The sequence below is a fragment of the Phodopus roborovskii genome, unplaced genomic scaffold (assembly GCF_943737965.1).
Source record: "Phodopus roborovskii unplaced genomic scaffold, PHOROB, whole genome shotgun sequence".
NCBI classification, from domain to species: Eukaryota; Metazoa; Chordata; class Mammalia; order Rodentia; family Cricetidae; genus Phodopus; species Phodopus roborovskii.
Window position 1 is genome coordinate 21,368,380 of NW_026126459.1, and position 14,465 is coordinate 21,382,844.

General features: G+C 54.2%; 1 protein-coding gene across 1 annotated transcript in view; it reads right to left on the bottom strand.

Annotated features, from left to right (window-relative positions):
* The window catches only part of Col2a1 (collagen type II alpha 1 chain), a 28,488-nt gene that overhangs the window by 4,443 nt on the left and 9,580 nt on the right, over window positions 1–14,465 (bottom strand). Inside the window, exons 13-43 of the mRNA XM_051189783.1 lie at window positions 14,327–14,380; window positions 14,152–14,205; window positions 13,816–13,860; window positions 13,155–13,208; window positions 10,515–10,559; window positions 10,106–10,159; window positions 8,727–8,825; window positions 8,415–8,459; window positions 8,228–8,326; window positions 8,017–8,070; window positions 7,569–7,676; window positions 7,153–7,206; window positions 6,970–7,068; window positions 6,763–6,816; window positions 6,219–6,317; window positions 5,811–5,864; window positions 5,380–5,433; window positions 5,053–5,106; window positions 4,826–4,879; window positions 4,478–4,522; window positions 4,204–4,302; window positions 3,868–3,975; window positions 3,526–3,579; window positions 3,207–3,260; window positions 2,802–2,855; window positions 2,460–2,513; window positions 2,063–2,170; window positions 1,607–1,660; window positions 1,178–1,231; window positions 400–561; window positions 172–279 (exon numbers count right to left, since the gene is read on the bottom strand). Coding sequence (XP_051045740.1) covers window positions 172–279; window positions 400–561; window positions 1,178–1,231; window positions 1,607–1,660; window positions 2,063–2,170; window positions 2,460–2,513; window positions 2,802–2,855; window positions 3,207–3,260; window positions 3,526–3,579; window positions 3,868–3,975; window positions 4,204–4,302; window positions 4,478–4,522; window positions 4,826–4,879; window positions 5,053–5,106; window positions 5,380–5,433; window positions 5,811–5,864; window positions 6,219–6,317; window positions 6,763–6,816; window positions 6,970–7,068; window positions 7,153–7,206; window positions 7,569–7,676; window positions 8,017–8,070; window positions 8,228–8,326; window positions 8,415–8,459; window positions 8,727–8,825; window positions 10,106–10,159; window positions 10,515–10,559; window positions 13,155–13,208; window positions 13,816–13,860; window positions 14,152–14,205; window positions 14,327–14,380 — 2,187 coding nt within the window. The remainder of the gene's footprint in view (window positions 1–171; window positions 280–399; window positions 562–1,177; window positions 1,232–1,606; window positions 1,661–2,062; window positions 2,171–2,459; window positions 2,514–2,801; window positions 2,856–3,206; window positions 3,261–3,525; window positions 3,580–3,867; window positions 3,976–4,203; window positions 4,303–4,477; window positions 4,523–4,825; window positions 4,880–5,052; window positions 5,107–5,379; window positions 5,434–5,810; window positions 5,865–6,218; window positions 6,318–6,762; window positions 6,817–6,969; window positions 7,069–7,152; window positions 7,207–7,568; window positions 7,677–8,016; window positions 8,071–8,227; window positions 8,327–8,414; window positions 8,460–8,726; window positions 8,826–10,105; window positions 10,160–10,514; window positions 10,560–13,154; window positions 13,209–13,815; window positions 13,861–14,151; window positions 14,206–14,326; window positions 14,381–14,465) is intronic.

Sequence of the window (14,465 nt, forward strand, 5' to 3'; positions counted from 1 at the left end):
CGCCAGGACTCCACCCCCCCCTTCGGGGGTACAGCTGACAAAGGGATGCCTCTAAAGATGACTCGAAGGAAGACTTAGGGTACCACTGAGGCCAGAACACTTAGTTAGGGGCTTTGGGACTGAGCCAGTCCTGGCCTAGCAGGGCTGAAAGAAAAAGCATCCTTCACTCACCGATGGGCCAGGAAGGCCAGGGAATCCTCTCTCACCACGCTGTCCAGGCAGACCAACGATGCCCCTTTGACCAGCCAGCCCCTGGGGACCTGGAGGACCATCAGAACCCTAGGAGAAGAAGAAGGAACTGATGTGGAGGCTGGCCCTGGCCCTGGCCCTTCCCACCCAGAGTGCACTCCGTGCAGCTCCCTTCCCACAGCTCTCTCTTGGGCCTGGTAGGGTACTTACAGGGGGACCATCATCTCCAGGTTCTCCTTTCTCGCCAGAAGGTCCTGCAGGGCCTTGAAGTCCAGGGTCACCAGCTCGGCCGGGGGAACCAGTATCTCCTCGAGCACCTTTGGGGCCATCTTTTCCAGAAGGACCAGGGGGACCAGGGGGTCCAGGGTTGCCCTAGGAGGAACAAATATGGAAAGGGGTAACTTGGTATCCTCCTCATCCAAGCTACTGAGTAGCCTCGGGGGCAAGGCATTCCGAACTGCCCTTGTGCTCTCCTCTTCCTGGTGAGAGCTCTGGGCAGCCGGCTGTGGCTCCACCACCCTGCTCGGCCTCTCCCCACCCATGTGGGACTTTTCCTGCTGGATTGTCTTCACCCTCTATAACGGGTTCCTCCAGAAACAGCTGACATTGCCCTCTGACCTGAGCCTTCTGTCCGCCCAGCACTGAAGTGCCCCCACCCCCCAATATCTGGTCTGGGGCTCGTGGGCTTCCTTACAGAGTGTGGATCCTGGTGAATTGAGCATGCTTAGGAAACATGAAGGATACCAGCATACCAGCCCTTCCAACACAGAGTGTTAGGGTGAGTCTAAGCCAGCCTGGAAGGCTGAGTGCTCCCCCTCATTGGTCAGTGGCCAGTCAGCTGTTCCTCCCATTGGTAGGAATGGAGAAGAGGGCTCGGGGCTATAGGCCTTTGACCCCTCTGTTTGGTGGACTGCTCAAGACGGTTCTGACCCTAGCCAAGTCTCCTATGCCAGGAGTAAGGTAGGTCTAAACCAGGAACAACACGTACATTAGAGCCTGGGGGTCCAACTCGGCCAGCAGCTCCAGGAAATCCAGTGGCTCCCTGTGGACATGGAGGGGTGGAGAAGTCTCTGAGTACTTCAGGTTCTCACAAGGAGAAGGACACATTGGTAGGTATAGAGAGAATGTCTCAGAGTTGGGGAGTCAAGGGTCAGGGGCTACAAAGCAGCAAGGGAAGGGCCCACTGCACATGGCCACATAATCAGGCCTGAGCAGGGACCATCCAGCCTTCAGGGAGCTGAGTGGCCAAGCTGAGGTGACCGTGCACACAGCAGAGGGAGGCCCCCTCTCTCCTGTTAGGCTGCAGGGTGGGCTTAGGTTGGGCCTGGTTAGGGCTGGGGAGGGAGGAGACAGAGAATCTAGGAGCCAACCCACTGCAGAAATCATAGGCCTGAACTCTTGCAGGGAATTCACTCACCGGGGGGCCTTGGGCACCTCGGGCTCCCTTAGGACCAGTCACTCCAGTAGGACCCTGGGAAGGAGAGATGACAATGAAGTCTGGTGGGCCTGGGGGAGCCTTTTCTGACCCTTAATACAGGACTCTGGAGGGTCAGGCTGTCAGAGTCCAGCTTCTCCACTAGGACCCCATCTACAAAGGCTGTCACAGGCAGTTCTGTGTGCCTCAACACTCGGAGACTCCTGGGCCTGATTGGGCAAGGCTCCCTGGGAAACCTCTCTCTACTCCCCAGGGGTCCAGCTGCTTTGTCTTGGCCACCTGTGGTCAGTGCTAATGACCTAATGCTCCATCTGTGTGCCCCCCATAACCTAACAAAAGCCCCTCCCAACACAGCTGAGGTGTCCCCCAGGCTCCCAGTCTACCAGGGCCTCCCTCCTGTCCTGGTAGCCTTGGCCTCATGAACTCAGCAACACTCACCTGTGGCCCAGGAGCTCCAGAGGGGCCTTGGGGACCAGGGGCACCAGCATCTCCTTTCTGTCCGGCCTCTCCTTGATCACCCTTGGCACCAGGCTGACCATCAGCACCCTGTAATAGGAAGAAAGGATAGATGAAGGAGAGGCTGGCCACCCCAGGTTCCACCAAAAGGTTAGAGAGTACGTGTGCTTGCACCTACCAGGGGCCTGGAAATTGGGTTTAAGATAGTATCGTTATGTTGTCATGAAAATGTGAATGGAGAAGAAAAAAGTCCATTTCTCCCTTCATTACCTTCTCGCCCTCCTCCCCTCTCTCCCCCACCAGAAGGTACCCTTGAGTTCTTGGTGTGGAGCCAGACCACACACAGTCAGATAGGAGTTGGGTAGACAGAGGTACTCACAGGAGGTCCAGCGAATCCAGCCGGTCCAGGTGGCCCAGTCTCTCCACGCTCACCCTGTAGGAGACCAGGAGGCATCAGGTCCTGTTGCCTGCCTTTATGCTCTCCTCAGAGTTAGAGGCCACTGCACAGCCCAGCTTCATGTCCAGCCTCCCCCAGAGAGACGGCGTCTGAGTGTTCTGAGCCCCAAGGACCCAGAACAGGAAGTTTCTCTCAGCTCAAACTGAACTGGCCGTGCCTAGACCTCTGTCGATTTTCCCTTTCACCCCTAGCCCCAGAGTACAGGGTCAGGCTGGCTTCCTCACTGCTGGGGCCAGGGAGAGCCTGATTGAGGAATATACTCACCGGAGCACCTCGAGCGCCAGTACTGCCTGAAGGGCCGGGAGGTCCGACTTCCCCCTAGGGGTTGAGAGGGTAAGGATCAGGGTAGGCCTGAGGAGCTAAGTGCACAGAGGAAGCCCTGATGTTGGGAGGGGCACGGGTATCCCTAGACCCCACCCCCACATCCATCTCTCTTCTGGTCCCAGCTGCCCCATCTGTCTCTTCAAGACCTTGGCCGAGGGCACTTTTCTACCAGGCTAGCTGCCCTACCTTAAAGGCCACACAAGTCATAGGCCAACAGGACAACCCCACACACAGCATACCCCACCCACCCCACCCTCTTGGCTCCATTGAGGAAGGTGATGGCTGATGCCTGGCAGGAGGTACATTCTGGAGGAGGCAGAGGGAGGAAGGCTATCCACAACTCACCTTCTCACCATTGGCACCTGCTGGGCCTGGGGGCCCAATGGGCCCGGTCAGACCCTGGAGAGAGAAAGATGAAGGTAAGGGAGGAAAACAGGTCAGTACCATGAGGTTCCTCAAGGATTCTGGGGGCCCCACACCCAGTAGACTTTGGTGTACCCCCCATGGTTTCAGAGCCCCCCTACTCACTGCCTGGTCCCCAGCTCTAAAAGGAAGTCCCTTGGTTTCCCAGCCCTGCCCCCTCTTTTTGAGTGCCAGACACCCATGGGGACCCTTGCTTCTGTCCCCATGCCAGCTCTAAGTCCCATATCCGGCATTCACTTACTCGTCCACCATCTTTTCCAGGAGCCCCCTCTGGACCTTTTTCACCAACATCGCCCTGCGGAAGAGAAAACCAGGTAATTTAGGGGGCCCTCCGGGACCAGCTGCCAGTTCAGCCCTGCCTGGCTAAGGTTCTGGAACCCAGTCCTTGGGGCTGGTGACAAAGTATCAAGAAGTGAAAGAACACAGAAACAGATGTCACTGTAGCAGAGAGGGCTTTGTGTGTGTGTAGGGGGGGTCCTAGTTTTTCAAAGAATGACCCGGCCCTCATCTTCAGAAGCACAAGGAGTGAGTGTGAGGGGGAGATGTGTTGCGGCTGTGGCTTTGGGGTTCTCCCAGTACTTACTCTGTCTCCCTTGGGCCCGGCAATACCAGCTGCTCCTCTCTCACCAGGCATCCCCTGTAGACCTGGAGGGCCCTGAGCCCCAGGAGGGCCGTCTGGGCCAGGTGCACCCTAGAGTGGAAGATGAGGAGTGTGTAGTGAGCTGTACCTCTCTCGGGGACACACCGTGTGCAGCCCAGGAAACCAGGGTCCCAAACCCCTTTCCCTTCCTTCCTCCCCTTAAGCCCCCTTTCCAGCGCCACCTCCCAGCAAGCCCTCATGGCCCTCCTCTTTCCTCCCTCCTCTCAGCAGGTCTCCCTAGGGCTGGTGGAAGACGCTGCAGGACTTAGCCTCACTTACTTTGGGACCATCAGTACCAGGGGTGCCAGGGAGGCCACGAGCACCTTGGAGGCCTTGTGCACCAGGAGAGCCACGTTCACCTGGGAAACCTCTTTCGCCCTGTGGAAGAGACACCGGGCAGCAATCAGGCGGCAGTGGTGGGGAAGGGGAAGATGAGGTGGGGAGGGGGAGGGTCCCCCCCAAGGCAGGCTGCAGTGCTGGGAGGCATGGGAAAAACTGAATGGAGAGAAGGCAGGCCCAAGGAGACCCTGGCACTGGATGGCAGGACACTCACCCTGGGACCCACAAGGCCAGGAGCTCCAGCTTCACCAGGAATACCCTAGAGAACAAAAGATGTGTAAGAGTGAGAGCTGAGTGCTCTACACTCCAGACCCCAGAACATGCCTCCCTCCGTGTTGTGCATGCCCACATGCCCACATGCCCACATGCCCACATGCCCACATGCCCACATGCCCACATGCCCACATGCCCACATGCCCACATGTTGGCTGAGCTTAGATGGTTGTTGGGAGAGCTGGGAACCAGGTTTGGGACATTCCTCAGGCTTCGTGGGGCTCTTCACACACGCTTTCTCTTATCTCCTAGACATCAGCTAAACAAGTACAAAGAGCTCCACACTCACCTGGTCACCTTGTTTCCCACCTTCACCTGGGGGACCAGGTGGGCCGGGAAGACCCTGCAAGTCAAAGTGACATGGATCAGCAAAGAGTTGTGTTTGCTGCCTCAGCCTCCAGGAAGACGCAGCACAGGGCAGACATGAGAGGGGTGGGCCTGCTACCCATAGTGTGTGCCCAGAGAACTCTAGACATGGGCCGGGCATTGCACAGAAAGTGTGGTCCAGCAACCTACCTGGAAGCCCGATGGCCCAGGAGCACCCTGCTCGCCTCGTTCACCTGCAGGTCCCTGCAGAAGGGGGGGAAAGGTAAGCTAAGCTAGGAATTTGGAGAACTTAAGGTCCCGGGGAGTGGATTAGAGAAGCCTCCCTGGATTGACCAGCACTCCATCATCCACCCACACTTCCATCCTCTAAGCAGGTTCCACTGCCTCCAGCAATCCTCTCTCATCTGGAGACGGTTCATCCCAGACCCATGTCTGTCATCTCCATTCTCGATGGATGTTAGGTTCTTTGTTTGTAGCTCTCACAAAGCCACCTGGAGAAGCTGGGTAGGTACTTACAGCAGGGCCAGGGGGTCCAGCAGCCCCTGTCTCGCCATCTTTGCCAGGCAGACCCTACAAGGCAGAGGAGAAGGAGTTTGATGACATAGGTCCCAAGGTGTCACCTGAGGCCAGCAGATGTATTTTTGGGATCTGAGGTTTTCAGATCAACAAGGTCCTCAACAGAACTGCACTTTTTTGCCCCTCCCTGTACTTCCCTCAGACTTTCTCTACATAGACATCTTCCTCTGTACCTGAGTTTTGCCTCTGAAACCCCTCAGCAGCCAGTAGATTCTCTGGGTGGATCCCAGAAGGCACAGCCTAGCACGTGATCAGCTTGTCATCAGTCTTGATAACCAAGACTCTGAAGACCATGTCTAGGGGTGCACAACTCATGTTCCCAATAGGTATCCCACCAACACCAAGCCACAGACAGCGTGGAGAGCACTTACTCTTAGACCAGGAGCACCAGCCAGTCCCTTCTCACCAGCTTTGCCAGGCTCGCCCTGAAGGAAGGGGAGAGAAAACGATGAAGTGGATAGTTGAGGATGGCGTGAAACATAAAGTAGGCTAAGGAGCCTGGGGTCTGAAACCCAACCCAGTGCACAACTGAAGGTTGTGCCCCTTCTCATATTCAGAGGCATCCAGGCTACTAGACTCTATGGTATAACATCCAGAGGTGATGTCCTAAGGTTCTAAGTCTCCCCCAGATTGCATGTGTTGTCCATGGTAGGACGTGGGAGACAGAGCTGCCCATGACATTGAGAGCCCATTGGCCACCTGCCCTGAGTTAACTGTTCAGAAACCAGCTTTTTCTCCAAAGGATATAGAAGAAGGTAACAGAGAAAACTGTTACTTACATTGGCACCTTTGGGGCCAGGGAAACCCATGACACCAGGCTGCCCTCGAGCTCCCTGAGGACCAGGAGGTCCAGGACGACCATCTTCACCAGGAGCCCCCTGAAAGATAGGATGCCATTCTCCAACCATAGTCTCTCTGATAATATTTTCCCACCAGTAGCTAAGTGCCTATTGTGTGACAGGCACGGAATGAAGTACCAGACATGTACATACATCTAGGGTTGACCAACCCACACACATACACCCATCTACAGGAAGGTGCTCTCCTGGCTCAGATGTCTTCCCTGAAGCCCTTCCTAGAAGATGCTCAAATGCTGTGTGTGTGTGTGTGTGTGTGTGTGTGTGTGTGTGTGTGTGTGTGTTTAAGAGCTCAAAGTACAGGTCACATATGCCCATAAAACCTACCATCTATCTCTTACACCACCCCTAAACTGTACAGAATCCTAGGCTGCCTTCACCCAGGCTCCCTTCCCTCTCCCCATTGTCTCCTGAAGGATACCCGCTTTCTCTCTTCCCAGGAGCCTTACTCTGATGATTGACTTACAGAAGGACCAACTTTGCCTTGAGGACCAGCATCACCAGGACGACCAGTAAGACCCTTTGTTTAGGAGAGAGAAGAGACTGATTAAGTCAGGGGCAGACCCTAAATCTCCCAGTTCTAGCAGCACAGCTTAGATGATGCAGGTGGGAAGGGTGCAGGGGTCTGCGTAGCATCCAAAATTAAGGACAGCGGCAGTGACCTCCTCCTTACCCGTGCTCCAGGAAGGCCAGGTTCTCCAGGACGACCTGGGTCGCCATTAGCTCCCTTGGGACCAGCCAGGCCACTAGGTCCTCGCTCTCCAGGGGCACCCTACACCAGACGAGACAAAAAGTCAGTGGAATGCTTTATAACCAGGGAAATGGGGAGAGACCAAGCCCTTCTTTTGACACTCACCTTGGGACCTGCCAGACCATCTTGACCCGGGAAACCACGGTTGCCAGGGGCACCCTAGGAGAAGTAGGCAAGAGGCAGAGGGTGAGGATGGCTGTTCACCAGCACGGCTGGAAGGAGATCCACCAGTCTCCAGGGGGCCATCCCATCCACCTCCTACCACAGTATCTATAGGTAGCCACAGTCTGCAAGACCCTGAGAGGCTAACCTAACATCTAGTACCTGTTCCCACCTCTCTAGGAAGAAGCTCTCTGTTTATACCACCCTTGGGACAGAGCACAGATAGCATAAGGATGCTTTGTGCCCCTAGTGTTGGAGGGGACAGAGAAGAGAACATTATCCAGAGAAGTCATTGGACATGGCCAAATCAAAGAGCCACAGGCCTGGACTTGTAAACCTGGGACCTCTTGCATACTTACTCTTTCTCCAGGGGGACCAATGGGTCCAGCACCGCCGGGTTCCCCTCGAGCGCCTCTTTTACCTTCCTCACCAGCAGGACCAGGGGCTCCCTGGGGCCCAGCAGGACCCTGATGACAAACACAAGAGAAACAGGATAAGGTTTTCACCTCGTCTTGGGGAAAGCACTGGCCTGGTGTGCAGAGGAAGTGGCTTTAGGAATATTTCGGGGAGGGAGGAGGGCTTGGGCAAAGGGGTCAGATGGGGTCAGCCATGGAAGAGGAGAAGCAGCCCAAGAAAAAGAGATGGCTTGGAACTCAAGCTACTTGAACTGGGAGAGGAAGCTGCATCAGGGTCTCCCCTACCCTATCTTGCTCCCTTCTCCAGGGCCTGGGATGGGGAACAGTGGGGCATAAGGTAGATCTGTGGGGCAGAACTATAGTAAAGACAGACTTGAAGGCAGATACTCACAGTTTCTCCCTTGGGGCCTTGTTCACCTTTGAAGCCAGCAATGCCAGGCTCACCCTAAATGAGAGAAAGAAAAGTGTTTACACTGGGTTCTCTCAAAAGAGCCTGCCTTCTTACCCACCCCACCCCTGGAATCCTACTGTGGTGAGCCAGGGCAGGAAGGCACAGAAAGGGGGTGTGTGGGTAGGACATGGCGATCATTACAGACTCTTACCATCTGACCTTTGGGACCCAGAGGACCTGTTGCACCTTGAGGACCAGGAGGACCGCGGGGTCCAGGGAAGCCAGGGGCACCAGCAATTCCAGGAGCACCCTATTAGCATGAGTAGATGAGAGGAAGGTGAGGAAAGGACGAGGAAGACCTGAGCCACCCTGAGGACACAGCCCCGGGCAGTACTTACAGCAGATCCTTTGGCTCCAGGAATGCCATCGGTTCCTGGGTTTCCCTGGTGAGGAGATGGTATGGCTGTAGTATACAGCAAAGAACCAACCCAACCAACCCGCCACCAGGCCCCAACCTAAGGGTCAGGGACAAGTGTTGTCATTTCAGCGACATTCCTGCTGCATCAGGTGGACTATGGGTGAAGGGAGACAGGTCTGGGGGTCAGTGGGAGGTACCTGGCCAGCAGGAAGGTTTAGTGGTTAGGCCCCAGTGCCCCCTTCAAGGCCCACATGCACTCAGGAGGGCCAAGGCCACAGATGTCAGAACTTACAGAAGCACCTGCGGGCCCAGGGGACCCAGGATTGCCAGGCTCGCCACGAGGACCTTGAGCACCTTCAGGACCGCGTGCACCGGTGGGGCCAGCTTCCCCCTGGGAAGAGAGCAGCGGGTGAAGGGAAGGAGGGGCGGCAGCAGCGCTCAGCCAGCTGTGTGGATGACTCTTGCACATGCTCACACACCTGCCAGGGAGCAGGTGTGAGGTGAGGTGACATCCCATGTTTGCCTTCTCTACTCTGCACCTAACCTCTGCCCTGTCAGCCCCTGTCAGAGACGCCTGGGTTAGGGGATGTGTCATCTTAGGGCCACGGGATGATGGACAGATGGGCAATCCCTTTCCTGTCCCCTTTGTGTTTTCTCTCAGACGGAAGAACAGAAGCCAAAGGGTGATTCCCAGGCTCTTGGTCTTCTGTTTCCTTCAGCATCTCAGCTCAGAAGTGGCTTCATTTCTGTGTGGCCTGGGCTATCAGAGCTGCTCCAGGCTTCCGCTCAACTTGTTGGAAGTGCCAGTAAGCCAGGGCAGGAGCAAGCTGGGACAGGCTCCCCGACTCTACTTTAAGTTAACTGGCAGGCCTCTCCTATCCACAAACTGTCTTTTTATCTTCATTTTTTTCCCTAAAAGTCACGGCTTGCTGTGATCTGGCTCTTTGGACCGAAGCCCCTGGGGAAGGCTGCTGGCCTGGAGAGAGGTCAGAACCTCCTCAGGTTTCTTCACATAGCATTCTTGCTTCACTTTGGTAATTATTATTTTCTAAAGGTCAGGCCCCCTCACCTTCCCCTGTCCCTCCTCACAATGGGTCTCCTTCACCAGGCTCCCGGAGGCCTCAGACACTGTCTGGTTGCCATGGAAACTCCCAGGAGTGGAAAAGCAACCTGATGCCAGTGGCACAGGGAGGCTCCTTATTCATTCCCAGGGAAGTCCACACTGGAATGAGCCACAAGGGCCTTTCCCTGAACTGGCTGGCCTCCCACTGGCCTCTATTAATCCTTGGAAGAACCATATTAGCAAGGGCCCAGAGCGCAAATGAAGTAGAAATAGAAAGGGGTAAAGGGCACAGAACTGTCTTCTTGCCTCGGCCCCTCCCCCTCAGGCCCCTTCTGGGTATGTCAGCTTTTGTACACCCTTCTTCCCCTCTTCATCCCAGCCTTCTCCCACAGGTCTCTAGATTCCTTCTTTCTCTACAAGGTGGACCTCCAGCCTATCATCAAACCTTGTTCTCTCTTTGAGAGAGACACTCTGGAAATACCTAGAGAGGCTAGAAGCAGGGACTCTTTCAAAGGAAGGAGGTGAAACAAGGGATCTTAGCAAGGGCTATGGGGTGAGAGAGTGCCTTGACTCTCTGAGATTCTCAGTTCGACCAGCAGATCACATACCTTGGCACCAGGAGCTCCAGGGAATCCAGGACCACCCGCAGGACCAACAGGACCCTGGAGAGAAGGGGTGAAGGTGAATGCTCCCAGCCCTCAAAGAGAGACACCCCATCTCACACTCCCTCCCGGCTTTGGACTTTTGCTCTAGCCCATTGTGCTAGAAGAACCTGTCCTGGCTGCTGTCCCCGGGGAACTGCAGAGTGATGCCTTGTTTTGCCTAGTAAGTTTCTGAGTTTACATATTATGAGAAGTCACAAGGCCTTGACCTCTCTTCTCAGAAAAGACTGCAGCTGGACGTACGCTGTTTGCAGTGTTTCTGATATTCTTAAGGTCACCTCCTTCTTTATGCAACTACAGGAGCAACCCTACAGACCTCAGCTACTGTCACCACTTAAGGATGAGGGGAACTTACCGGAGGTCCAGCAGGACCTGGCTGGCCATCGTTGCCCCGGGCACCCTGTGTACAAGAAAAAAGCCAATGTAAGAGGTGTCCACAGAACCAGCTGTGCCCACTACAGCCCACCTTCACAGAAAATGTGGGGACATGGCGTTGGGGTGCCCCAGGCTGAGCATCAGCAGGGTATGTGTCTGCAGCAAGGGAATCCCTATGGGATATCTGCATGAGTGGATGAACAGAGGGCACCAGGGGGCTTGTTCTCATGGGTAATGAAGCTTGGGCAACTTCTCAATAGTCCTGTCACTTCTAAAACTTCCGTTAGGTGCCAAGTATTCCTGACTTTGAGCTGGATGACCATTCAGAAAGCCAGTGAACTAGGCAAAAGGAAGATGGCGGCCTGCCCTTCTGCTGGGAACCCTGGGCTCAGGCCAAGCCTCCTCTCCATGAACTCCCAGGTAACCTCCGGGTCCTCCCAGACAAGTGCTGTTCAGGACAGTAGAAATATCCCCAGGATGCTCTCTCCTGGCCTAGAAACCTACTCCATGACAGGCCATCAGCCCAGACCCACAACCACACCTGAGCTTGTATCTCTGAGTGACTTGTCTTTGCCAAGCGATTGAGGCTGTTCCTTCTCTACAGGACTTGGACTTTGGGAGTCCCACTAGTTTGGGGTGAAAACCTCGGAGGTCCCCTCTCAAGTGCCTACTATGAAGCCGTTCTACTCTAACATCGGGTACAGCCAGGCCTAGGACCCAGAAAGCTAAGGCAGTGGCCCTCAACCCTTCTAATACTGCGACCCTTTATTACAGTTCCTCATGATGTGGTGACCCTCCCAACCATAAAATCATTTTTGTTGCTACTTTGTAAATAATTTTGCTACTGTTATGAATCATAATGTAAATACTCATAGAGAGAGAGGTTTGTCCGGAGTTGAGAACCACTGGGCTAAGGGAAGGCTTTCTGTAGGTCTCTATCTCTCCTCAGAAGCACAAGGGAAGCATGCTCTGTGGGACACAGTCTTTTTCCTGGTGTGGGCCATCTCTCCTCACAGAGCCTCCAGCCTGGCCACCAGGGATGGGGTTGCACAAGGAAGCAAGACTCAGTGGAAGAAATGGCAGAGAGTGCAGAGTCTGCTCTCCAGCAGCTCTTCCTGGCTGAGTCAACTACTCTGGAAACCCTAGTATACCTTCCCTCCAGAGTCAGTCAGCAAGGCCTAGGAACACCTAGACTAGGAGGCCTCTGGGAGACCTCCAACAGAGACCAGTAAGAGTGAGGAGAGTCACAAAAAGCCTCAACACAATGCAGAGAGCAGTCTAAGCCGAATCTCACAGTCATCCTGCCAGCATGATCACTATGTGAACAAGAACCACCAAAGAACCGGACCAGGACCTTCTCTGTCTGGTTAGGAGGAGGGGTAATGCGAGAGGGAGGCAGCAGGCTATCTTCAGCCCTTCACAGGGAGCCACTGGTACCAGCCCCCCATCCCCACTCTGCAGAAGCAGCAGCCCCTTAGCCTCCTTCCCCAGACACAAAATGACCCTGGGGCGAGGTCCTTGAGCCGCTCTTGTTGATAGTAGGGGTCAAGGCTGCTTGGTTCACAGACCTGCTACTGAGGGAAGTTTCTTCCACCCAGATGCATGGTCTGGAAAACAGCAACATACAGCAAGCTGATTTATTTCAGTTGCCCTGCAGGGACCTAGGAGGAGGGGCCTCCGAGCTCAGTTGGCAGGGGAGTAGACCAACAGAAAACCATAATCTTCCCTAAACAGGGCTTTCATCACATCATTTGCCTGACCAAGCACCTACAAGGCCTCTGGTGCCTGGGGATCCAAGCTAACCGCCTTCATCTGGCACCTATTCCCTCCATTCCTGCCAGACCCCTAGCTCGTGGATTCCCACATTAACTAGAAGCCAGTAGAAGTCTGGGTCCTCAGTGCCCAGTGTGTTCATTCTTTCTGGGCCTCAATTCCCTCTTCTTTAAAATAAGGATAGCCGATCCCATCTCACAGGATGAGGGGAAGATTAGACAAAGCAAAGCACGCAAGGGTGGAGGCCACCAGTGTTATATCGCAACACAACCCGGGCCAGCATCAAGCATGGAGGCCTGTGAGCCTAGGCTAGCCTCCTTTCTCTTTTTCTAGGGTGCTGTCATACAAATCAAGAAAAAGGACAGAGTCATAGCTTGGACAGCTACCACTATCCAAATCTGTTCCTGAACCCTGACTGCATGAATTGGAAGGAGGTAGAGGCTACTGAAGGGATAGGTAACCTGAAGAGGCCAGACTGCTGAAGAGACCCTAACTCTTATACCCTACTCACCTGTAACAACCGACTCCTTCCTCTCTGCAAGCCCCCTCCCCCCAAGCTCAGGAGTGGGAAGACTCAGGGTGGAACCTTCTGGTATGATAGTGCTCCATATATCTCACCAAGTTGGGTTTTCTTTGTTGGGAATTGGGAGGGTTGAGAAAGGTCTCACTGTTTATATGACCCAGGCTGGCCTTGAACTTGTCATTCTCCTGCCTCAGCTTCTCAGGTACTAGGACCATAGGTCTGTGCCTCCCAGCCCAGCTTATCACAGAGCTGTTTTGAGAGCTCTACTTGTAAACTGTAAAGTGTTGAACACATGGTAGCAACTGGCTTTGGGGGCTTACTCACAGCAGCTCCAGCAGGGCCAGTCCGTCCTCTCTCACCAGGCAGGCCTCGGGGACCCTGCAACCAACACGGTCCAAGCATAAGTCGGCATAATGGTGGGCTGTGTGATGACTGCACAGGAGGGTCCTCCCCACCCATGCTGGCCAGGAAGCAAAGAACAGCAACCCTGTTCCCAGGGCACAGCAAAGCGCAGAGCCTCCTCCAAGCAGACCCATGTGTGTTCCTGTTGCTGCCTATGGGGCTCGTTTTTTACAAGCTGACAGATGAGTGCCACAAAGCACTGAGGACAAACAGGTTTTTTTAAAATCCTGAAACATATTTTAAATGTGTCTAACAGTTCCTGTTTTGAGGATGTGCAGGCAGGTGAAAGTCTGAGCAACCTGTCTAGTGCACATTGGTTTTGCTCATAATCAGAAAAACCTGCAAAGCCAGGTATCTGCTCTGCACAAATGCGTGAAGGGATGCTGTAGTTAGCGATGTGGCCCTCTGACAGCTGTTAGGGGTACATTTTTAAAAAAGATGTTCCAGACTATTTAATTTATTTCTACCCCCATCTTTTTTGTTATTGAGTTATATATTTCCCCCATTCCCCTTTCCTCCTCCCCTATACCTACAGGGGTCTTAAGAGCATTTGGTGGCTTTCCTATGGATGGTTCATACTCACCATTGGGCCTGGGGAACCGTTCTCACCGGGGGAACCACTCTCACCCTGGGATAAAAAGATATAGGGTCAATGTGTTGAGTCCTAGCTTCCAGAAACTTCCTAGGTTGAAAGATCTGGGTGGTTCAGTGCGGGTTGAGACATGCCAGTTTCAATTCTAGCAGAGATATCCACCCTCCCCCCAAGCTCCAAGGCTTGCTGTTCATCTACCAAGATGTGGACTTTTGGGTATTCCTAACTATGTTCTAACTCCCTAAACCCTTCAACATCTCCTTGGCTGGATAGGAAATCTCCTTCGGTCCTTCATCACCAATCCAGGTGTGTTTCCTGGTTCTTTACCTTCACACCTGGAGCACCAGCCTCTCCCTTAGCACCATCGAGGCCTGGGTAACCCTGGGAAACAAAAGGAAGCTTTCATTACATCTGGGAACTCACACAGGACATAATGTGTGTACCCTCAAATATCTCCCCCGAGTAGCTCCTGCTTTCCAATACCATTACCCATGATGCTTACTCTGTGACCTTTGACACCAGGAAGGCCTGGGGTTCCAGGGAATCCACGAGCACCCTGCAATGCAAAGAGGAGATACTCAGGGGAAAGAAGTAATTGGGCAAAAGCTGCTGTTGGCTGCTGGAGAGCTTGCAGATCCAGA